At 40.0% G+C, this 25,223-nt stretch overlaps 1 protein-coding gene across 1 annotated transcript in view; it reads left to right on the top strand.

Moving 5' to 3' along the window:
- The window catches only part of trabd2b (TraB domain containing 2B), a 430,972-nt gene that overhangs the window by 214,670 nt on the left and 191,079 nt on the right, over positions 1–25,223 (top strand). The window contains exon 4 of the mRNA XM_063064307.1: positions 15,321–15,495. Within this exon, the coding sequence (XP_062920377.1) occupies positions 15,321–15,495 (175 nt within the window). The remainder of the gene's footprint in view (positions 1–15,320; positions 15,496–25,223) is intronic.

The raw sequence follows: 25,223 nt of genomic DNA, 5'->3' as shown, positions 1-25,223 counted from the left end.
GTTTTCTCACTCTTTAAATAGCCTTCCAAAGGTCATACCTGGACTTCTTGTATAGTTCTGGATCACCAATCTTGATTGCCACAGAATTAATCCTCAGCAGACTATGATTCTCCTGGTTCATCCATGGCTTTTGGTTTGGGTATATCTGGTATGTTCTCGAAGGCACGCACCTCATTTCACACAGGTCTTGATGAAGTCTGTGACAACTGTTGCCTGTTCATTGAGATTTGAAGATGAATCCCTGATTATTTTCTAGTCCACTGATTAAACAGGACCTACAAGTGCTCTTATGCCTCCATTGGCCATACTTTCTTGGTCCTCACCACTGATGCTGTAGTCTTTAGTCTCTGCCTACATGCTGCGAGTAAAAGTACAGCTAGATAATTCGACTATATAAAGAGCGGGTGTGGGATGGCACGGTAAGCATTCTTGATGGGGTATAATACTGGTCAAGTGTGTTGGCTCCACTGGTTCCACAGGTGATATGTCTGTGGTCGTTGTTCAGAAACTTCTTCTCAAGTTGGCCTGGTTGAAATACCCTGCAATGATTGTGAAGGCATGAGGATGGGCTGTTTTGTGCCCGCTGATTATGATACTCAGCACCTCTGGTGCCTGCCTGGCATTGTCCAAGGGTGGAATGTACACTGCTACCAGGATAATGGCAGAAAACTCCTTCGGCAGATCAAAAGGGTAACATTTGGCCACTAGCTATTCCAGGTTAGGTTAGCAGGACTGAGACAGAGCCACAATGTCGGTACACCATGATGAGTTAATCATAAAGCATACTCCATTTCCTCTACCTTTGAAAGACAGAGCTGACCTGTCTTTGCGGAGAATGGTAAAGCCATAGGGCTGCATCGCTGTGACTGAACTTGCAGGGGATGGCCATGTTTCCATGAAGAAAAGTACACAGCAGTTCCAGATGTCCCTCTGGTACATTGCTCTTGCTTTGAGGTCTTCAATTTTATTTTCTGAAGACTGTACATTAATTAGCAGAATAGTTGGGCATGGGCTTTGGTGTTTTGATTGTATTTGTAGACTAGTGTGCCATCCACCATTCCATATCTTAAAGGGGATCTGTACTTGTGACCCAAGTCTGCCATCTGAGGTTCGGTCAACTTGAGTATCAATAGATTTTTTTAAAACATCTTAAAATGATGCTGCTTACTGAAGTACCCATTGCTGTGACTGGATTTCAACTGCAATAGTCCTAAATGGGAATATTTGATGATTCACATTGGAGCTGCACACAAAGTGTCACCACTTATCAGCACCATTTTACCCGAAGTATTCTCACACTGGCCTACATTTACACTGATAGCTCTAAAATAGCTACCACTTCGTTTTCTAGAGATATTTAATGGCGGTTGGCAGACCAATGCAAAGTGCATTACTGCCATCTACTGAGCATCACCCAAGCACACCAAATACTTCTCTTACAGAAAGGCTTCCACCACTGTCCCTTTCACCTTTGTGTCACTACACCCCCACATAGTACTATGAACATTAAAATCCCCCGAAACATTGGCTAGCAAACTTCTGGCATTCCATTATAAGATTTAAAAAGGGAGAAAAAAAAGAGGAACAAACATTGACATCCCTCTTTGAAGTCTGACTTATTTACTCCTCCTTGTACAGCATCATTAATAATTTCTAGAATTAAATCTTTCATCACTAGATTTTTTCTGCAACCTTTAATATAATTTTAATTGTTTCTGTCCTACTTTCAGTTTGTGGTGTACAATTTACCACATTTGCCATGAAAGTAACAATTTAGTTTATTAACAATTAAAGAATCCTTTGTTAAAAAAATCATGCACTTGGCGCTGTTTATCTGTGCTTTGGATATTAATAGGTCCTATTTACACAGTCTTCTGTACTTTCTGAAGAGCTTCTGCATATGATATGCCCATTTCCACCTGCACACACTGCACCTCCACAGCTTTCTTCTACACAGGATACCCTGCAGAAGCCTAATACCTTCTTCACAATTATCATAATCATGTTCTCCAGCACTTCTACAATATGCTCTTTACCCCTACACACAGCTGGTACGTGATCAAATTTCTGGCACTGAAAACTTCTCCGAGGGGGCAGCACACAGGCTCGAATTATGTAACTCATAATCTAAATTAATCCTATCTGGCAACATTTCTCAATCAAATTCAATCAACACCATTAAGCTATCTGTTCTTGCTCCACCACAAAACTCTTAAATACTTAAGATCTGTAAGTGACTAAATTATTTTAAATTTATTTCATGAATATATCCAGAGGCACTCCTGTGATTACTCCTGAAAGCCACTATCATTCAATCCAATTCCTTTACATTGCTTTCCTTCCTCCCACAGCTTTTAACCCTAAAGATTTTTCGTATTACTTACTATCTTTACAAAATACTAAGAGTGCCCTGTCTCTTAAAGGTTTTGTGCCCACAATATACAACACTTTTTTTCAAATCCTTTGCTCTAATCAGATTGAAATCAGAAATAGGCGCACATTCAAAAACTCAGAAATACCTTAAACTCTTCCTTTATTTTAAATCCAGTCTACTGCCTTTATCATTGGACGAGAAGCCACTACGATCCTCAATTCACAGAAACCTGCCATTCACCTTCTAGTGCTAGTAGTTCATACAACTGCTAGCACTCAATACCATCACTTGTTCACTACCTCTGTCTTCTTTGTCACTTCCTGACATTTATACCTGAGAGCAACCCCCAATAGCAGACTCAATCAACAATTCCGCCTTACTCCCTCTCAGAATAATGTCAAGTCAACTCCAAAGTAACTACTTCAGCTTGACACTAATATTTATTTGCCTGCTCTCAATTTGGTAATTAGCTAATCAGCTGCTAACTAACAAATTACAGATGTGCCACTTTAAGGCTTATGTGAAGTGAAACTCACCCAAAAATCATGAGTCTACCTCCTTTTAAATTTTCACTTTATGTCATGTTCAGGAAAAAATGGAGTGGAAAATAACACATCTTACGTCTTTTAACTAAACTGAGGGAGTCATTTTGAAATTGTGGAAGATGGGTTTGTGACTTTGTGTTGCTTCCTAAGTCCCTGAGATATGGGAAATGTAATGCAGTTTTCTTGATTAGCAAAGGAGACATTGGTTGAATTTCTATCCAACTTTTGGATGGTCCCCAGCAACCAGCTGAAAATCGCAAAACCTCAAAGCAAAAATGAGTATTACACAGAAAATAAGATGAAGAGGATAGATTTATTTCTGACACAAGTGAAAGCCTGGTCTTAAATTCAAACCACATAGCATCTTCCATGAACTAGTTCTGATGGTTCGTTGTATGACAGTTCGGAAAGTGAAGACCAAATCATTCAGCCTCACCGATTGATGAGGAACACGTAGCAGAGTGACTAAGATAGAACAAAGATAAAACTATCAAAACACCCTAAAATGAAGAGAAGCAAATATTGATGGAATGCTTGCCATAATAACAGTTTCAAGTGCTAATGAAATTGTGAATGAATTGGAACAGTGCATTTAGAAATAAATACCCCTGTAAATTAATGTAAATCTTTTTGTTACATGCAGAATTATAATAAGAGGATTTGCAAATCCAATTTGATGAAGAGAGTGGAATGTGGATTAAGAATGAAAAATGAAATTAGTTAATGATTTTATTGTGAAAACACGTTGAAATGCAGCTGATGTGAAGAGTAATATTCTATAATTCCTTTGTGGCTGACCTCATAGTCTGATGGATGATAATAACTATAAAATATGAAGAAAGCAATGTCTGGCTTTTAAGTTCTTTTAAGCATTTTCTGGAAAATAGATGAGAATAGATTGAGGGACTCTCTGCAGCCTCTCACGACGCTGTGCGTTGGAACATCCATAAGAGACAGTGATGCTTTCACAAAACATTTGTAGAAATTTGCAAGCGTATTTCATGATGTATCCAAATCTCCTCAAACTCCTAACAGCATAATGCCACCTTCATGCTTGCATCATTGTTCTGAGACCCGGGGCCGATTATCTGAGGTGTTGATACCTGGGAATGTAATGCTGTTCTTTCTTTCCACCACTGACCCCTCAATGAGGACTGATGTGCGTTCTTCCAACTTCTCCCTTCTGAAGTCCACAATCAGTTCCTTGGTCTTGCTGTCACTGAGTGCAATGTTGTTGTTGTGACACGACTCAACTAGCTGATCTATCTCGTCAGCATCTGAGATTCTACCCACAACAGTGATGTCATTAAGATGTTTATAGATGGTGACTGAACTGTGGTTCGTCACACATTTATGAGTATAGAGAAGTAGAGCAGTGGACCGAGCACGTATCCTTGAGGTGCGCCAACTTTGATTGTCTCTGATAGGGATACGTTGTTACTGATCCATAACGATTGTGGTCTCGCGATAAGGAAATTGAGGATCCAGTTACAGAGGGTAGTAGAGAGGTCTAGGTTTTGTAGTGTGTTGATTAATTCCGAGGGGATGATGGTGCTGAACACTGAGCTGTAATTGATAAAACAGCAGCCTGGTGTATGTTTTACTGTTGTCTAGGAGCTTCAAAGCAGAGCGAAGAGCCAGTGAGAATGCATTTGCTGTTTACCTGTTGTGGCAGTAGGGAAATTGCAGCAGGTCTAGGTCCGTGTTCAGGCAGGCATTAATTCTAGCCATAACCAACCTCAAGAAGCACTACATTACTGTACATGTGAGTATTACTGGTCAATTTTCATTGAGGCAGCTCACCCTACACTTCTTGGGCACCAATACAATGGCTGCCCTTTCGAAGCAAGTGGGAACCACTGACCACAGCAGTGCAAGGCTGAAGATATCCTTCAAAACTCCAGCCAGTTGGTCAGCAAAGGTTTTCAGTTCCTGGTTAGGTATACCAACAAGTCCTGATGCCTTGAGGGTTTTGGTTACAAAGTCTGTTTTATGTAATATTAGCAGTGCTTTTTATCATTGGAACAAGGGCAAAGGATCAATTAGCTTTATGTTCTGCGTAGCAAACAGAGCAATAAGAAAGCAGCACCAATACACCTTTGTACGGTGACTGAATATTGAGTTAACTTCAGATTAAGGTTTATTTATCATATGTACATCAAAACATGCAGTGAAATTCATCATTTTCATGAAAAACCAGCAAACCTAAGGATGTGCTGGAGGTAGACTGCAAGTGTCGCCTCACATTCTGGCGCCAACATAGTATGTCCACAATGTTCCACAGGACAACACAAGCATCATCAATAGCAACAACGAAACTAAACAAAACAACAGCAAAGCAAGCCCCTTTGCCATCCTTCCCGCCCACACATCCCATGACAGGCAACCTCCAGGTCTCCATTCCTTGTCCCTGGATTCTCAGACTCACAGAATTCTCCTCCAGCTTTGGAATTCAACACAGGACGCCGTTCATGGATTTGACCTCGATACCGGTGACCCAAGCCCTCATGACTCATTCTGGCCTTAACCCTGGGTCTTTGACCTTTAGGCTTCAACTTTCTGCTTTGCCTTTTGGACTTTGCCGGGTTTGATTTTCGGGCCTCTTCTTGGATATGGGCCGGCCACTCCTGCCCAGATTCATCATTTACTGCCCCTGACCTCTAACTTTATCTCATTCCTGTCCCTAAACCCCAACTGGACCCTTAAGCACCCCCCACACCCATGTCCCCAAAACTGCCCTCTCTGTCAAATAGGCCTGGTTTTGCTGAGTAGGACCAACCATCTCTCCTCTCCAACTCAAAAATTGTCCCACATCTGCCTAGTTTGGGCCAGCAAGGCCCTGGGTTTCCTAGAGCCAGTTGTTTGGTTTGAGAGCCTTGTATTATACTGTAAATCTGGGCAAGAAGCATCAAGAATCCACGTGCAGAAGAACTACTAGAAAGACCTTAAGCAGATGGCTATTTAGAAACGTACACAATTTGCTTCAAAAAAATAAACAGTTCAAGCATCTTAAAACATTTTTGATGTATAAAATTAGTTAATGCTTTTGACTAATTAAAACCTCTCCAATAAACATGAATAATTTTAAGCAAAATGTTGCTTGTCTCATTCTGCCCTTCTCTCTCCTCACAGCTGCAAGTGCTCCATTGAAAGGAGTGCCTTGTGGATGCTGTGCCAGCTCTGTCCTGGCACAGGATCTGTGAGCAGATTCTCCAATGTAAACACTGGGGGATTTCAACACATTTATACTCCTGCCACTGGACTCCATGCTGACTCCAGCAGCGAGGAATACTGACAGCTGGAATCTGTCAGCAAGTTCTCACCCGAACTCGCTGGTATTTACATGTCCCTTTGAGTTTCTCTGTGAATGTTTCTATACTCTTTCATTTTTACTTGGAAACAGAGAACACACATGTAGTGGTACAGCTACCTGTGGTTGCTTCATAGTATTTATAGTACCCCTAATGAATTGTCTTCAATCAGTACATTCATCCCAACAATAATGTGTGTTATGGCTGCATTAATCACATTTCACTTTTATATTTAAGACACCCTGATTTATTTCCGTGTCTCCTCTTTCAATGTAAGTGTTTGAGAAGGAAAGACTTGCATTTATAAAGCTGATTCGCATTGTAAGGACATCTAAAAGCAATTTAAAGACTCTTTTGAAACATGGTTACTTCCTCCCCTGTAGAAAATGTTTAGACGATATGCATTTCACAACCCCCACATAAACAATTTGATAATCTTAGTGATATGATTTGAAGTCTCCGTAATGTTCAGGAAAACAGGGAAAAACTTGTTTCCTTTTCCTCAAAATAGTACATGAAGTATCCAAAATCCATTTAAGAGAACAAAGTTAAACTTGGGCTCGAGTTTACTGTCATATGCACTAGCTCATTTGTGCACAGGTGCAATGAAAAACTTGCAGCAGCATAGCATCATATAATCAACATTCTCAAAAAAAAACATAAACTGAGCATAAATTATAAGCAGTTTTTACAAGAAGGCACAATTGGAACAAAAAAAAATGCCAAGTCCATTTTAGTGCAAAGTGGTCAAAATGGAAATAGTGTTGCTAAACTGTAGTGATTACGGTTTCAAAGATACACTTAATGTCAGAGAAATGTATACAATATACATTCTGAAATTCTTTTTTAAAGTTTTGTTGGTTGGTTCAAGAACCTAATAGTTGAAGGGAAGTAGCCGTTCTTGAACCTGCTGGTGTGGGACTTCGGACTTCTATACCTCCTGCCTGATGATGGCTATGAAAAGATGGCAATGGCCTGGATGGTGGGGATCCTTCTCGATAAATATTGTGTTTTTGAGGCAGCATCTCCTATAGATACCATAGATGGTGAGGAGGAACGTACCTGTGGTTTATTAGGTGGAGTCTCCTACACTCTGAAGCTTTTATACATTTGAATTGCTATACCAGACCATGATACAACCAGTCAAGATACTTTCAACACTGTATCTGTGGAAGTTTGTTAGGGTGTTAGATGAAAGCCGTACCTACTTAACCTCCTAAGAAAGAGGCTAGTACACTTCCCTTCTGATTGCATCTATGTGCTGAACTCAGGACAGGTCATCTGATTGGTTAATGTTCAAGAATTTAAAGCTGCTGATTCTGTCACCTCTGCCTCCCATGTTGGCTACTGCGTCTTCATCCTCCTCTTCCTTCCTGAAGTCAATGATTAGCTCTTTAGTTTAGCTGATGCTGAGGAAGAGGTTGCTTTTCCTGCCCCACTCCACCCAGTGACCAATCTCACTCCATTAAGCTGTCATCGTCACCTGTGATTTGTCCAACAACAAGCTGTTTTCTGCAGATTTGAAGATAGCACTGGAGCTGTGCTTAGCCACACTACCATTCGTGTACAGGGAGTAGAGCAGGGAGCTAAACACGCAGCACTTGTGTTGATGAGCAGTGAGGAAGAGATGTTACCGACCCTCGCTGACTGAAGTCTACCGAAGGAAATTGAGTATCCATTTGCAGTGGGAGATACAGAGGCCCGGGTCTTGAAGCTTCAAAATAAATTTGATGGGATAATTGTGTTGAACATTGAGCTGTCTTTGAATATCAACCTGACATATGAATACCTGTTGTTCAGATAACTCAGAGCAGAGGGAACAGCCAGGCAAATTGGAACAGATCCAGGTCACCTCTGAGGCTGGAGATGCTTCATATCAGGACCAACCGCTCAAAGCACTTCATTATTGTTGATACAACCATCAGAATACCAAATGGTAGTCATTGAGCCCGCCCACCACACTCTTCTTGGGCACTGGTATAATAGATGCCTTTTTGAACTAGATAGGAAACTCAGACCACAGAAATGAGAAGTTGAATCTGACCATACATCATTCATCCAGTGTGCCTATGCAGATCCTTAGTACTCATTCAGGTATGCTGTCTGACCAGAATCCTTTTGTGGATTCACCCTCTTAAAAGATGCCCAGACATCAGCCTCAGAGACTGAAATTACATCTGGAGATGTGGGGAATTGTGTGGGTGTGTCATAGTTCTCCCTAACAAAACATGCATAGAATGTATTGAGCTCATCCTGGAGTAATGGATCATTGCTGCTTATGCTACCTGATCTTGTCATATAGAAGGTTATATTGCACACGCCCTGCCACAGCTGAGGAGGCCAGCTTTACTTCTTACAGTGTTGCAACATTAGCTGTCTGCCTATTTGCCATCAACTGTCCTTTCCTCTGATTCAACTCCATCCTTTTTAGGCATGTGGCCAAGTGGTTAAGGCATTCGTCTAGTGATCTGAAGGTCGCTAGTTCGAGCCTCAGATGTGGCAGCGTGTTTGTGTCCTTGAGCAAGGCACTTAATCACACATTGCTCTCGTGTCTGTGCAAGGAGTGGCGCCCCACACAGACTTCCAATCTGCGCCTTGTAAGGCATGAAAATGCCGGACACAGGCCTCTCATGTTCTGAGTTGACGTTCCTTTTTAGGATTCAGTTGGTACATGTTTAGAACATCGCTCCATCCAACAACTCTTCCTTGCTACCAAAGCCTGCAGAGTTAAGAAGTGCAGAGCCCCAGTGTATTGTCAGATGTTCAACTCTGCTTCCTTCCTCACTGGTGCTAAATTACCAAACTGGTGCTCTTTTATTCTGCTCTGTTCCCTACCTCCCCTATCACCCTGTACACCGCTGAAAACTAATCCTTTCTTAGTCACATTGTGATGACTTAGAGTCATGGAGCTAACAAGCTAAGCAGACCTTCTTATGCAGTTTTACAGCCTTACTTTTTGGTCCCTGCAAGCACTTTTACCGATAAGGTTCTCACCAACAGTTCCTGGAATTCTTTCATTTCCCTGTCTATCAATCTGTGCCTGGCCTTTGCTACCTTTCTGGTTCCTTCTCTGCAAGTGTAACTATCTTTATACTGAAAACAAAAAGGAACTACAAATGCTGGAGGTTTCAAATAAGAACAGAAAGTGCTGGAAATGCTCAGCTGGTCAGGTTGCATCTGTGGGAAGGGAAATATATTTCAGGTCAAAGACTCTCGGTGAAACTGAGGAGCAGGTCAATGGAGCAAGAAGTGTGTTGCCTCAGAGTAAAACCAGAGTGACCATGGGGATAAGCTATAAACAGAGTCATCTGGTTAACGTCTGAATGAAATTAGTTAACGTGAAGCACAAAGCAGACAAAAGAATGTAGCAGATGTGAAATGCGCAGTTTGCAGGCAAGCCCAATAGGTCCAGCTGGGCATGTGCCCATTGCTCGCCACTTTTATTCCCTTTCTCATTCCCACTCTGATCTATCAGTCTGTGGCTTCATGTTGCTATCACAGTGAAACCCATTACAAGATTGAGGAACAGCATATCATTTTCTGTCTGGGCATGTTGCAGTCTTGTGTACTTGATATTTAGGTCTACAACTGCTGGTAACTTGTTTTCTGTCTGTATAAGCTACCCTTCTATAATACTGGCTCAGCTTGTTTGTTATTTTCTCACCCTTTTTACTTTTCTGAGTTTTCCATTGTGACCTACTGACCCTCTGTATTTCATAGCCTATGTTCTTTACCCCATGTTCCCATTCTCTAACTGTTGCCATTCAATCATTGAGCAAATAATCTTGTTTACATCTTATCCCCATGGTCACCTTGGTTTCACTGTATCAGAGACATCACCTTCCCCCTCCCTCCCCATTGTTTAACAAGGTCCTTTTATTTCTTCACAAACACGAGGATATCTGCAGATGCTCACCGGCAACTTTTATGTGTGTTGCCTTTTATTCCTTTCCCAGTTTTGAAGAAGGAACTTCATCCTGAAACATTACCTCTGTTTTTCTTCCGACAGATGTATTCCAAGTGGCAGAGTAGTTCCAGTTTTTATTTAAGACAATCCTCTTTGATTGGGATTTTGGTCCCTCTTTTAAAGTCATCACTTTTATTACCTTTCTCAAAAGCTATAGATTTTGTAGTCCTCTCTTGAAAAGTATTTACATTTGCCTCTGATAATATTGAGCCTAAAAGCTCACAGGAGTATAATTTTTTTTGACATATAACTCAACTGCATTTAGCAAATGTACTTATTAGGGTAGTTTTATTATTTCAGGAAAGGACTATAACCTCTTTAAAAAATGTATACTGACGTCCTGACGAAGGGTCCCAGCCTGAAACGTCGACTGTACCTCTTCCTAGAGATGCTGCCTGGCCTGCTGCGTTCACCAGCAACTTTGATGTGTGTTGAATGTATACTATATTTGTTTAATAATGATAATACTATTGATCCCAAGTGAGAAATTCTTTCGTTACAGCAGCAACATTTAAAAACACATCTAGCAGTGTGCTAACTAATAATAAATACAAAATGATAAGAGTCTAAAATAGTAATAATATTACAATAGTGTACCAATGTGCAATAATAATGTACTAAATAATACAGCAGAGACTATTGTACTATGATATGTTTTCACCTGTCGCACAGAGATGAACTGTTGTATATACTTATTGCATTTGGTAGGATAGATTTTCTGTAATGATCCTTGTGACAGCAGAGCTGAATGAGTCTGTTTGAAAAGGTACTTCTCTGCTTATTCAGTAGGTCATTGAGAGGATGTTCCAGATTGCCCATAATGGATAACAGTTTGCTTAGTGACCTCCTGTCCACCACTAATTCAAAAGAGTCGTCCATGTTGTAGCCAAGGACAGATCCAGCCTTTTTGATGAGTTTATTTAGTCTTTATGCATCACCAGTACTGATGCTGCTCCCCCAACATAAAGCCGCAAAGAAGCCTGGACTCGTTACAACAGACTGGTTAAAGATCTCCAACATCCTGTTGCACACACTGAAGGATCTCAGCTTCCTTAGAAAATAGAGTCTGCTCATCCCCTTCTTGTAAACAGTTTTGGTGTTTAGGAAGGTAAGAGCTCAGGGTCACAATGTTCAGGGCACTATGGCCTTATGATAAAATTTCCAAATTTCCACCAGATTTTGGTGTTGCTTACTTGGTGACTTTCAACCATACAGTGTCGCTGCACTTGTAGCAAGATTGGATGAATGCATCCAAGTGTATCACTAAGTATCAGTGTTATGTTTTAAAGGACCATTTGACAGAACTGAAGTACTTCAAACCAAGAATAACCGAATGAGAAATTACTAAAAATTTTAATATACACGTATATATTCATTCAGACTGCTTGGCTGCTCCTAACAAGAAATTGACCAGAATCTCATTTCCTGAGTGTTTCAGGGTTAGCTGCCTATCCATAAAGCACTTAACAGATGGGATGTGTTTTCTCAAAAAGAGAAAATGTTAGGATGATGGAAGGTCTTGTTAGAGTAATGATGAAGAAACTATTACCACTAGCAAAGGACACAAGGTCTAACAGGCACAAAGATAGGATGATTTATCAATAAGTTTGCTTCAGTAGGAACTTCTTTACCCAAACAGTAGATGGAATGTGGTCATTTGAACACTAGTCAATTTAACAAATGATTTGACAACACGTAAGGTAGAAAAAAATAGAAGAATACACTTGGTGGCCCTATAGTAGGTACACCTGTACACCTGTATGTTAATACAGATATCTAATTAGTCAATCATGTGACAGCAATTCAATGTATAAAAGCATGCAGATATGGTCAAGAGATTCAGTTATTGATCAGACCAAACATCAGAATGAGGAAGAAATCTGATCTAAATGACTTTAACCATTGGAATGATTGTTGGTGCCAGGTGGGGTAGTATGAGTGTCATAGAAACTGAAGATCTCCTGGTGTTTACAGAGAATAGTACAAAAAAGCATCAAAATATCCAGTGAGCAGCAGTTTGTGAGCAAAAAGGCCTTGTTAATGAGAGAGGACATAGGAGAATGGCCAGACTAGTCCAAGCTGACAAGTAACTCAAATAACCATGTGTTACAACAGTTGTATGCAGAAGAGCATCTTTGAATGTCAAATTTTGAAGTGAATGGGCTACAGCAGAAGGAGACCATGAACAAGATCAAGACCATGTACCTTCTATACCTAATAAAGTGGACACTGAGTGTATATTGATAGGGACGATGTCACAAACGAAGGAGTCAAAAACTTTTGTCCCAAATGGCACAATTAAAAGTACTGGTTTCAAAATTCCTGGCCCATGAAGTTAAAACCAGACACATCAGTGAGACCTGAACAAGATTAATGAATGGATTGAATTGCTAAAGCCATTCAGCAGAAAAATGGCAAGAAACTGAACCGATTGGTGCTTGCCACTTATTCATAACATGCAGCTTCTGGAGGCTGGATGCAGAGTGGTCATGCCCCTGGCTTCAATGTTTAAAACCAAAGGAAATAATTTTAGCAAATAGTATAAGATGTTTAGGAATGTTTATTCACCCAGTATCATGAACCTGTAGAAATCTACCACAGAAGACTTTGGAGGCCAAGTAATTGAAGGAGTAAGAAGTAAATACGGTAAATAGTAAATGGATGTGGACACCATAGAAGGGTGCAGAGGAGATTTATAAGGATGTTGCCTGGATTGGAGAGCATTCCTTATGAGAATAGGTTGAGTAAACTCAGCCTTTTCTCCTTGGAGCAACAGAGGATGAGAGGTGACCTGGTAGAGGTGTACAAGATAATGAGAGGTACTGATTGTGTGGATAGTCAGAGGCTTTTTCCCAGGGCTGAATTGGCTAACACGAGAGGGCACGGTTTTAAGGTGCTTGGAAGTAGGTACAGAGAAGATGTCAGGGGTAAGTTTTTCATGCAGAGAGTGGTGAGTGTGTGGAATGGGCTGCCGGCAATGGTGGTGGAGGCGGATACAATAACGTCTTTTAAGAGACTGGATTGGTACATGGAGCTTCGAAAAATAGAGAGCAATGGATAACCCTAGATAAATTCTAAGATAGGGACATGTTTGGCACTGCTTTGTGGGCCAAAGGGCCTGTATTGTGCTGTAGGTTTTCTATGTTTCTAATAGGGTACATGGAGCTTAGGAAAATAGAGGGCTATGCAGTGAAGTAATTCTAGGCAGTTTCTAGAGTAGGTTACATGGTCGGCACAACATTGTGGGCCAAAAAGCCTGTAATGCGATGCAGATTTCTATGTTCTATTTCTAGATACAAAGGGCAGTAAAGGTAATGGTGCAGGCCTACTCCTCCTGCTACTGTCCTGTATCGCTATTTTTCTGAGAAAAGCAAATGTACAGGTTTCAAAATTCCTGGCCCATGAAGTTAAAACCAGACACATCAGTGAGACCTGAACAAGATTAATGAATGGATTGAATTGCTAAAGCCATTCAGCAGAAAAATGGCAAGAAACTGAACCGATTGGTGCTTGCCGCTTATTCATAACATGCAGCATCTGTCCATTGATCACAACCCCTGGCTCAGCTCCAGCCTGAATGGATCCCACCCCACCTGCCTAAACATGCTGCACCACAGTCTAGTGGGTTCGTTCATATGCCACTAAAATCCTTCGATCCTCCTCCCATGACTCCACCTTCTCTATATTTCCTACCTTCTAAGTCACTTCTCCCACATAGTCCCCACACTTTCTCTTCAATGCAACCTGAAGAGATCCCTCTGACAGTGCTGACACTTTTCTCCTGGCTCTGCTGTGACCGCCACTGCCAACCTGAGTACAGACATCCCACCTCTCCCGGAAGTTCCAGGAGTCTCCCGCATATTAATAGTGGCTCTTTGATGCCCGCAAATTATATACAATGTCCTGGAAATCAATTTTTTTGAGAGCAAGAGAGAGGGAGAGAGAGAAAGAGAGAGCGTGAGAGAGAGCGAGCGCGAGAGAGACCACGAGAGCGAGAGTGGCCACAAGAGAGAGAGAACGTGCAACATGGCAGAGTGTTCCAAAAAAAGGAAATATAAAATGTACGTCATCCCAGACTACACTAAAATGTACCCCTGCCTAATAGGGATCAGAAATAATGACAGTGTTGCTCGCTGCACTGTTTGCAACAGTGACTTTTCTATTGCCTATGGTGGGTTAAGACTGTAAAAGACATGTTGAGGTGAGTTTAACAGGTGTCATTCGTTCATTAGCATAGCTAACGTTATTTAAACTAGCTGGCTAGCTGCTAAGGAGCTACTCTATTGCAGACATCCCACCTCTCCCGGAAAATCCGGAAGTCTGCCGCCAATTGGTGGTTCTACCTCCATGAAATGAGCTTTTGCAGGGTGGGATGTCTGTGAGTATAGCAGACAGCAGTCCATAATAGATGCGTAGATCGGGGTTTAGTGTCTCTTCAAAGGGCAAAACCATAATAAAAATGCCATAAGACAATTTCCTGGCAGTGAATCCTCACCAATGACTATCCCAGATCATTTGGGCCTACTTTAAACTTACCTGTGTCAGAGACCACCACAATGAGAATTGCTCGAGGGTTGCGACACATTCACTTCCTTCTACTACTGTACCACATGCACCATATTATTCAACTTCCTCTTTGTTCTTTCCATTCCTGAGCATTTTAGCAGTCTATCCAGCTAAATGCTAATCCAGCCTGATATTTTGCCTAAATGGTGGATTAATCTAGGCCAAGAGTCTTGTGGGTTACAGGTACATCACCACCAAGGGCCATCCCAACCTTCTCTGATGCACACCCCCAAATATAATGTCACTAATGATTATTCAGCTGAGATCCTCCAACTTTGCATAAGCAAGATGTCTTCTTGCTTTATAAGTATATAGGGACTGGGGAGCTCCAAATAATTTTATAGAAAATCAGATTTTTTTTTAACTCCAACAGCACTTTAAAGTAAACAAGTCAAAATTACCAGAATGGTTTAGCAGCTAAAAGATTCTTTCACCTCAACTCAATTTAAGCAAATCCATCTTATCTCATCAGTAAAGCATTTGATTCTGTATTTTCTGTCATATGTATCTAGCAGCCATTCTCACAATAATAATCACTTGGCTTGTTCTATTCACAGCTGCCTAACTTTATCAACACCACCCTTCCGCCGCACGAGCAGGTGACAGCTCAGGAGATAGACAACTATTTTCGCCAAGAGTTAATCTACAAAAGAAATGAAAGAATGGGCAAGAGGGTGACAGAGCTTCTGGAGGCAAACCCAGATAAAAGTTTTTTCTTTGCATTTGGAGCAGGTATGTAGAATGATCCCTATCCCTCAGGGGTCTTGACTCACTCAGCAAATAGTTGAAAACACTTTGTCATTCTGTCCATTCCCAGTTCTTAAAGATGTGCAGTCATAGGGTCATGTATTGGTGATGTTGATGTCCAATGCTCTATTCTTTAAACAAGCCCTCCCATATGGCTGTGTTCTACAGGTGAGTAAACAGCGGTTGATGGTCACCCTTTCAATCAGATCCATTTTAATGAATCCATAATCCTTGTCTCCAAGAGTTTAATTTGAGAAAAGGTTTTCAAATCAACTACTTTCAGGTATTATTATTAGGCATTATTATAATATAATTCTTCTGATAGGTATTGATTATTTAATCAATAAAGAGAAGTTTTTCAGTTGAAGAACTCATACAAAAAACTTCTCTAAAAAAGATATTACTCTGTTATTTCTAATGTCAACCAAATTGAATTACTTCTTGAAGTCAATCTATTGAAATAAAATGAAATGAAAACGTAGGGAAAGAGGTGAAATGAAATTGCAATTATTTAATATTTGATTTTGATCAAATGGGCTACTCCCACTCACTAGCAAGTAGATTGTCTGTTTGAAGTGTAACATATTCATGAAAACCCTCCTGACGAAGGGTCTCGGCCTGAAACGTCGACTGCGCCTCTTCCTATAGATGCTGCCTGGCCTGCTGCGTTCACCAGCAACTTTGATGTATGTTGTTTCATGAAAACATGTTGGTTTTCGTCAGGGTGAGTCCCAGAACATGCTCAATGTTATTATTGTGTTTGCAGTGAAACAATACCTCTCTACCTCAGCACAATTTACTCAGTATATTTGCCATGCATCTTTCCTTGGAGGATCTGCACTTGGCAGACTTACTATTTTGTGAATGGTGTAATCATTAATTCCCTGAGCAGCAATGATGATTTAAAGTTCGCTGCTGTATTGAACACCATTGTTGCTATTGGTAACAGCTGATGATATTCCAAGCTGCTATTCTGACACCACTCTTCACCATTTTTCTCAGTGATCTCAGTCTGTTGGCTTTCTCTGAACAATATGAACACCTCTCCAACAGCAAGTCATTCATCCTCCCCAGAGTACCAAAAGTCAGTAGGAAGAGAAATCTTTGGAAAGGTGCAATTTTGAAGAAGGGAATGGGGAAACCAAGCAACCACAGTATATTCATCCTAACAAAGTGTTGGAACACAATTTTGTCATTGCTAGCGCTCTGTTTCATCAGAGAAACAGCAATCCTCACAGAAACGCCCAAGAATAGGTGTTTTTGAGAGAGAAACTACAAGGATATTCACATTCACATCAGGAGCCAATATTTGCTGGACCTGCTACTACCTAGGTTGACTGCTTTATTGTGCTTTATGTCTTCCCCTAAACAATGTGCATTATCTAGGGAACTTTTATGCAATACTGAGATACTAAGAGGAAAGAAACAGTTTTTCAAAAGACCTCAAAATAAACTGCAAAATTTTATCTTCCCAGTCGTCCTGTGAATTCTTTCTACATTTTGCGGTATTTTTTCTAGTGGAAAAGTTGGCTGCTAATTTCAAAAAGCAAACGCATATATGTGATGAAATGTTCCGCCTTTGCAAATCACACAGGGAATTTCCTGTCAGGCAGCATTGAAAGGAAAAGAAACTTGTCTTCTCATTAATATTAATTCAGTGGCTTTCAAAGGAAAGCTTGAGGTAGATTGGAAAAAGTAATTTCTGGCAACACATTAAATTAATCTGGTAGATATTTGTAAGCGTGGTATGCACATATCTCAGCATAACAGTTTTTAGTTAATTTAAAATCCTAAGCGGGGACAAAAAGCAAAATAAAGCATTCCCTATATCCTAACAAATAATAATTATGCTATGGGAGCTCTGCTTCTGCTTTAAGTTCCACAATAATATCTGGATGAAGTTATTGAAGGAACTCCTTTGTGCCAATAGCAGGAGATGAATTGAAGCAAATTGTGAATAGGTGCTTTAACTATTGCATGTTCACACTCTGGCTGGTGTAAAGCCCATGATGTAAAGTTAATGGGACTGATGCAGAGCAAGTTTTGAATGCTCAGCTATCGATAGGACAATAGTAACTGATACCTCTGAAGGTGGACATTTAACTTCCCACTGCGCAGGTATGGTTGAAAAAACATGCCCCAACACTCCTTGATGTAATGGGCAAAAGTGCCTGCATCAGACTTGAACATGTGGTGTTGTAATTTTATAGTACTGACATTGACTTGCATATATTCTAATCCATTTGCTGGCACCACACTGATATTAAACCTGAATGATAAATATGTTTATCCATGTTTCATTGAAATGCTGCATCACAATCAACAATCCATAAGTTAAAAATAGTGCCAAAAAAACAATTATGGCTGAGGGACTCTGGATGTGCACAAACACAAATATTTATTAGGGATTTTCAGGGCTTTCAAATTTTACTGACTAGCACTGGGGCCAATGTTAGCATTTTCATTTTTTTTAATATCACAAACTACGAGCAGCCAGGAAATTATGACCATTAGACATCTTTTCAAATAAATATTTGAATTATATTTTCATGCAGTCCTGTAACAGAGAACGTATGTTTCCCAACATTATGCTTCTGAGAAATAGAGACGGACTTTGATACTCTAACTTAACTCAAAAGGATATATTAAACTAAATGTGTTGACTCCTGTAAACACATCAATTACTATTTCATTGCGGCTTAGTGCCAGCTCGCAGTAGGGGTTTGATAAATGATAACATTGAAAGAGATGGAGAAGATTAATACCTAAAAGGCACGTGTTACTTAATAAAAAGAGAGGCTTTGAATTGTAGTTGCAGAGATTTAAGAGGGACAGGGAATTTTATGATGGTGTTGAAAGTTCATTTGACATTCCCTCAGATCTCAAATATCTTTTTGAAAAGGCAAGTTTAGTGCACATTTTTTTAAAGGTCGTAATTCTAGAAGATTGGAGACATTTGTGTGAGACACCTGGTTCTTTCTATTTGGAGTGCACCATACTGGAGAAAATGGGAAACATACTACTTAATGGTGATACTGAAGGATAGTAGTGAGGTATAAAACTATTTTGCTCTTCCTAGTATGCAAAATCAGTATCAGTGAATCAGGATGTTACTGACAATCGTAGGTAAATGGTGAACTGTGCCTTCAACTCGACAGCAAGAATTAAATTGCAACATAAACGATAGGATGCTAGTAGAAGAAACATTTTAAGTGTCATAATTTGGACAGTTTCAACTAGAGTTACAAACTGAATTTGAATGGAATGTTCTCGGTTTTGTGGTTTGTCTCATAATTTTTACAAAATGTAAGCCACAAACTAAAAATCTGTTTTTTTAATAATTGATACATTGTCCACATGTCTTGTGATTTAAAAATGTTTAATGAAGTTTCAAATCTGAAAGCAAGGATCAGTTCCCAGCCCCTCTTCTAAGCATTAATGTTTCAGGGTATGCAGTTGGACATTTTAGCTCTAGGAGTTTGTGACAGCATACTGCATAAAGTTGAGGAAATATGTGATCAGGGAGACCAAAGGGAAGTAAAATAGAAGGGAACAGAGAAGGCACTGATTAGTAAAGAAATGTGGTTTGTATTTGTGAAAAAGTAACTTTTAAACTTGTTTGTATCACAAGGTGTGCTTGCTGCAACAACAAGAAATCTGTAGATACTCTTAAGGAGTACTGGGAAGATTTGTCTGTGTCCATCTTCAATATTGAACTTGTCAGCTAAAAGAACATCTCAATTTTGTAGCGCATCGTTTGTCATTTGATGAGATCTTTTATTTGGACTGAGCATTGACAAATTGAATGATGTGAAACTTGTCTATGCTAGATAGACAGTAGTGGTTTTCATGCGAAACTTCCTCAGACATTCAGCATCAGCAATACTATGGGGCCCAAAATAAAGTGCTTTTATAGATGTCTTTTCAGTAAGATTTCTGATCTGTTTGGCGCCATTTCAAAGTCACTCCTATACAGCCCTTATGTCTCTTTGGCTTCCCACCACAAAATTGGTTCTCAGTTGTCAATCTGCCATGAGAGATCATCTTTGGCGTTCATCAGGAATTTGTAACGAATGAGCTAATGGCTCCACTAAAAGGAGCAGCAGCAATCTGGCAGCAAAATGCAGACGAGAAAGCATCACGTTTAATATTATGAGCTGACAGTGGAAATGCTTCTGTTTCCTGATGTGTATGCACAACTGGTACAAAAGATAATGGGGGTTAAGAGAAAGGCATGGCAATAAGCACAAATGATGTTAATTTAATTTAATTATTCTTTAGATGAATTTAATTAAAACAACGAGGATAGCCCATAAATGACTTCACAGAGCTTGTTTGTGATGGCTCCCTAAAGTACTACATTGTTTGTATATTGAAGAACCAACCAGCAAACAGGCTATTTTAGACAAGTATGTGTCAGGATTAATTAATGATTGCACAGTGAAGGATCCCCTAGCAAAAATGATCATGGTGTGGCAGATGTTCAAACAGAATTTGAGGGTGTGTGAAATGTTGGAATGAAATTAGTGTCCTAAACCTAAATAAAGCCAGTGGTAATAGTATGAAGACAAGTTGCTAAACGTGAGTGGACAAATAAGTTAACAGTCAATAAATCAGCATTGGCAGATAATTAAAGAAGTATTTCATAAATCTTGGCCAAGATATGTTCTAGTGAGAATAGAGGGTGCATACAAGAAGGATACATGATTAATTAAACATCTTAGAATTGTATTAATTTGAAGGAGAAGATTAATTGTATTAATTTGAAGGTAAAGATCAGGGGTAGGATTGGAAGACTTCTGGAAACTAGCAAAGGATGTCTGATAGAATTACTAAGAAAGAGAAGACAGAGTTTGAGAGTAAACAACCAAAAATATAAAACAGATGCTAAGAACTTCTATAGCTAAATGAGAAGAAAGAGAGTAGATAAAGTAAACATTGGTCCCTTAGAACATGAGATGATACTCTATATATTTAGTTTAGAACATTTTTCACAGTAGAGGATACTAAATATATCCAAATAATAATAGATCTTCACAGGCTGAAAAGGAATGAAAAACCTAAAAAATCCCTGTCATTAGAAAAATAGTACTAAATAAATTAATGGGGCAGGGCAGAAGGACAGATCCCTTGGCTTGATATTATGTATCCAAAGGCTTTATAGAAAGTGACTGCACAGAAGGTGGATGCATTGGTTGTAATGTACTAAATTTTGTTGAATTCTGAGTAACTCCCAGAGGATTGGAAGCTGTAAACATATCACCACAATTCATGATAAGGAGGAGACAGAAAACAGGAAAAAGTAAAACAGTTATCCTAGCATCTATTCTGGAGTCTGTTATTGAGAAGATACTAGCAAGACATTTAGAAAATCATGTTTGATTATCTTTTAATTTTATGAAAAGGACTTGAATGAGGGGATCTAGAATCAGGGGCATAACTTCAAAATGAGGTATTGATCATTTTCAGACTGATGGTAAGGAATTTCTTCTCTCAGAATGTTGTTCTATTTGGAGCTCTCTGCCCCAGAGGTTTGTGAAGATAGAGACATTCTGCAAACTGTCCTGTTCCTGTTCATGTTTTCTATGTTTCTAAAATCTCATGATGAGAAAGAGAAGAATTTTTAGAAAGGCTTGAAATGCCAAGGAAATCTAAATAGGTTTTGGAAATGTTGCTAGCATCAGATGAGAATTTCAATGTTTCTACCAACACTGAAGAGCTCCCCTCCTATGTTTTCCAAGTTTTTTCAGATACAATTCCACAAATGCTTACAAATTTTCATGCAATAGAGCTAGCAGGTCACAAAACGGTATCCTAAGTCAACTGAGTGCTGTCTTTAACTGACATTATGCGTGCTTGCTCTTTTTGAAAGAAAGGAATGTGAATGACTTTTCCCCTCCCCTTCATGACCAGGAACACCAAAGCTGGTCATGGTATCTCAGTATAAACTTGATAACTAGGGAGAGGGTAGCACTGTTCAAGGATAAAGGGGGGAACGTTTGCTTGGATGTGGAGGATGTGAGTAAGGTTCTAAATGAGTATTTTACATCAATATTTACCAAGGAGAAGGGCGTGGAGGATAGTGCTGAAATAAGACATTTTGGGGTAAAGCAGGAGGAAGTGTTGGGTCTCTTGAAGAGTATTAAGGTGGATAAGTCCCCAGGACTTGATGGAATATATGTGTGTGCGCCTTTAACTCCTGGTGGAGTCGTTGGGGCTTTGTCATGACAAGCTTTTTGGTATGCTCATCGTATGTCGTGTCTTGGGCATCTGAAACCTGGAGGAGCCCATCCCTCTCCAGGTTTATTTTTACGAGGTTGAGTTGTTAGCTCGACACTCAACCCAGGCACGGATGGGGAGTGTGCAAGGGAGCCGGCTGGATTCGAACTCGGGACCTCTCGCTCTGAAGTCCAGCGCTGATGCCACTATGCCACACCCTAGGTTAATGAAAAAGGCAAGAGATGAGTTTGCTGGCCAATATCTTCATGTCGCCTCCAGGTTCAGGAGGACTGGTGAATAGCTAGTGTTCCACTATTCGGAAAGGAACCTGGGATAGGTCTGAAAACGATAGAGACATAAGTCTCACACCAGTGGTAAGGAAGTTACTGGAGAGAATTCTTCAGGATAGGATTTAAGAACATTTGGAAAACCATGGCCTAATTAGGGAGTTCCAGCATGGCTTTGTACAGGGCAAGTCATATCTTACTAACTTGATTTGGTTTTTGATGTGGTGGCAAGAATGATTGAGGAAGGTAGAGCTTGTGGATGCTGTCTGCATGGATTTTACTAAGGCATCTGACAAGCTCCCTAATGGGAGGCTTATTCAGAAGATTAAGATGCCCCCACCACCCTTTCCACATCTACCGTATCTAATACTTTTAACATTCGGTAGATTTCAATGAGATATCCACCCCTCCCCCTCACATTCTTCCAAATTCCAGTGAGTACAGGCCCAAAGCTGCCAAACACTCCCCATATGTTAACCCTTTGATTTCTGGAATCATCCTCATGAACCTCCTCTGGACTCTCTCCAATGACAACACATCCTTTCTGAGATATTAGATTAGATTGGATTATGAGGACACTCAGTCTTCGTTTATTGTCATTTAGAAATGCATGCATTAAAAAATGATACAATGTTCCTCCAATATGATATCACAAAAACACAAGACAGACCAAGACTAAAACTGACAAAAAACACATTATTATAACATATACTTACAACAGTGCAAAGCAATACCATAATTTGATAAGAGCAGACCATGAGCACGGTAAAAAAAAAAGTCTCCAAGTCCCGATAGCCCCAATATCTCACACAGACGGTAGAAGGGAGAAACTCTCCCTGCCATGAGCTTCCAGCACCGCAAACTTGCCGATACAGCACCCTGGAAGCACCTGACCACAGCCACCTCTGAGTCCGTCCGAAAACGTCGAGCCTCTGACCAGCCCTCCAACACCGAGCACTGAGCACCATCTCTGCTGAGCACTTCAACCCTGGCCTGGCCGCCGAGCAACAAGCAAAGCCAAGGATTTGGGGCCTTCCCCTCCGGAGATTTTGGATCACACAGTAGCAGCGGCAGCGAAACAGGCATTTCCGAAGTTTCACCAGATGTTCCTCCGTGCTCTCACGTCTGCCTCCATCAAATCAGAATTGTGCACAGCATCCTACTTGACAAATAACAGATATTCATCACCGCAGTGGCTGCGCGTGCTGTGTCACACCGCCATCTTCTCCTCTCCATGTTCCTACTTCCTAGCTATATACCCAAAACTGTTGACAATACTCTAAGTGTGGCCTGACTAATGTCTTATAAAGGCTCAGCATTATCTCCTAGCGTTTATATTCTATTCCCCTTGAATTTATGTTCTAAATACAGGGATCAAAACCTCTGCTGTCCTTTCCACTCAGTTTTATGAATAGCTGCATATTTCAAGAAATAATGTCCTATTTTGAAGTGATTATCTCTTTAGAAGAGGTATTTCTCCATTCATTTTTTTTTAAGTTATCGATATTTTAAGATGAGTAATATTCTACTTGTGTGAATTGTATGGATAATATGCAAATAAAATACACAATTTTCAAAGTATTGTATACAATCCCTAAATTTGGAAGTGCAGGAGACTGGTGTAGTTACAAATTTAAAGGAGGTACATGGACCTTAAATAAGTATAAATGGATAAGGGGCAAATGTAGGCTCTTGGGTTTAGCTGAGGTATGCAAAATGATTGAGCTGGGCTGAGGGACCTGTTTCCATGCAGTGTAACTCTATTGGTTCATCATCAGCTGTGTAATGACTGCAGGTTCATTCATTGTGCTGAACAAACTCAACAATTCTGTATGCTCATAATATAGTTCAAATCATACCAGCTGAGCATCAGCCAGGTCCATTGCAATGTTGTTTGGTTTTCTGGATTCTTAAGGATGAATTGCAGACTTTTTAAAATCTAAAACCATCATTTTCCTTTCGTTCATTGTGTATTTGTTGAAGTGATTCATACCATGGAAGTAACTGGCCTCCAGATGCATGAGTTGTTGCAGTTGAGGATATAATAAAAGTATGGCTCATTTTAGATCATGGTTTTCGCCTTTAACCACCAGTAACTTTTGAAAATCCAAATATATACGATGATATCTTTCACTTGCACAGTAAACATTCACAATGAGCTTCAATATTCATATAAAATGAGTACAGTCGAATCTGGTTAATTGGGCCATCAGTTAATTGAGGAAGGTGCTTATTTGGGACAACTCTTAAAGAGCAAAAACTAATTGAGAAAATCACTGGGATCCACTTTATTTATTTGAGACACTAGCGCCAGTCGTGTGCGCTTGCGTAGCTGTTAAACACTACACCGTGCTTAGGGGGAACAGTTTTTAAATAGCACAGTTGCGGGTGCTTGTGCTTAACAAGCAATCATTTTTTATCACTGATATTTGGCAAGAAATAAGCAGTAGGACAATTCAGAACTATTTTGTTCACTGCGGTTTCAAGCATTCAAGGTTGGAGATGCCAGAAGTGACTGGAAATGAAAATGAAATGATTTCACTGCTTCAACAAGTTAGGAACTACAAAGAATTTGAAGGTATCAACAATCATTTTGAATGTTACAATGAAAATGAAGACTTGGAGGATACAATTGTCAATAACATTGTATAAAGCCAGTCCATTATCTATATTAGGCCAAGCAGGGTGCTGGCTACATGGTGAAGGGGGTGGGGTAATGATTAACATATATCATAGAAGGGAGGATAGATTAAATGACAATGGTGCAAGTAAAACAGAATTTGTAATGTGATTAAGTCAACAAAGGTTCAAGGATGTGTCTAAAAACCTTGTTGGAAAAAGTGTACCTTCCCATTGATGCTCTGGAATCTCTGGGTCACAGTTGCTGAAAGTGGAAAAGAAGCATTCAGAATGCTGGTGAGAATCATGAATTTGTGCAACTGGAGCACAAAGGTGCTCTGGATAAGCAGAAGAATGGGTGCAGTCTACTCGTTCCCTTTCAACCTATCAAATCTGCTCTGGCAGACAATCATGGCTGATTTCTTTAACACAATTCTCCTGTCTTCTCATCACAACCTTTAACTCCCTTACCAATCAAGTTCTTTCAATATATCAATGTTTTAGCCTCCACAAGTTTCTGTGACAATGAATTCCACAGGTTCACCACCCTCTAGCTGAAGAAATTCCTAAATCTCAGTTTTAAGAAGA

This window comes from Mobula hypostoma, chromosome 12 (genome assembly GCF_963921235.1).
Source record: "Mobula hypostoma chromosome 12, sMobHyp1.1, whole genome shotgun sequence".
Classification (NCBI taxonomy): domain Eukaryota; kingdom Metazoa; phylum Chordata; class Chondrichthyes; order Myliobatiformes; family Myliobatidae; genus Mobula; species Mobula hypostoma.
Note: the sequence above shows the minus strand (reverse complement) of the source record. Positions and strands in the feature narration are given on the sequence as shown.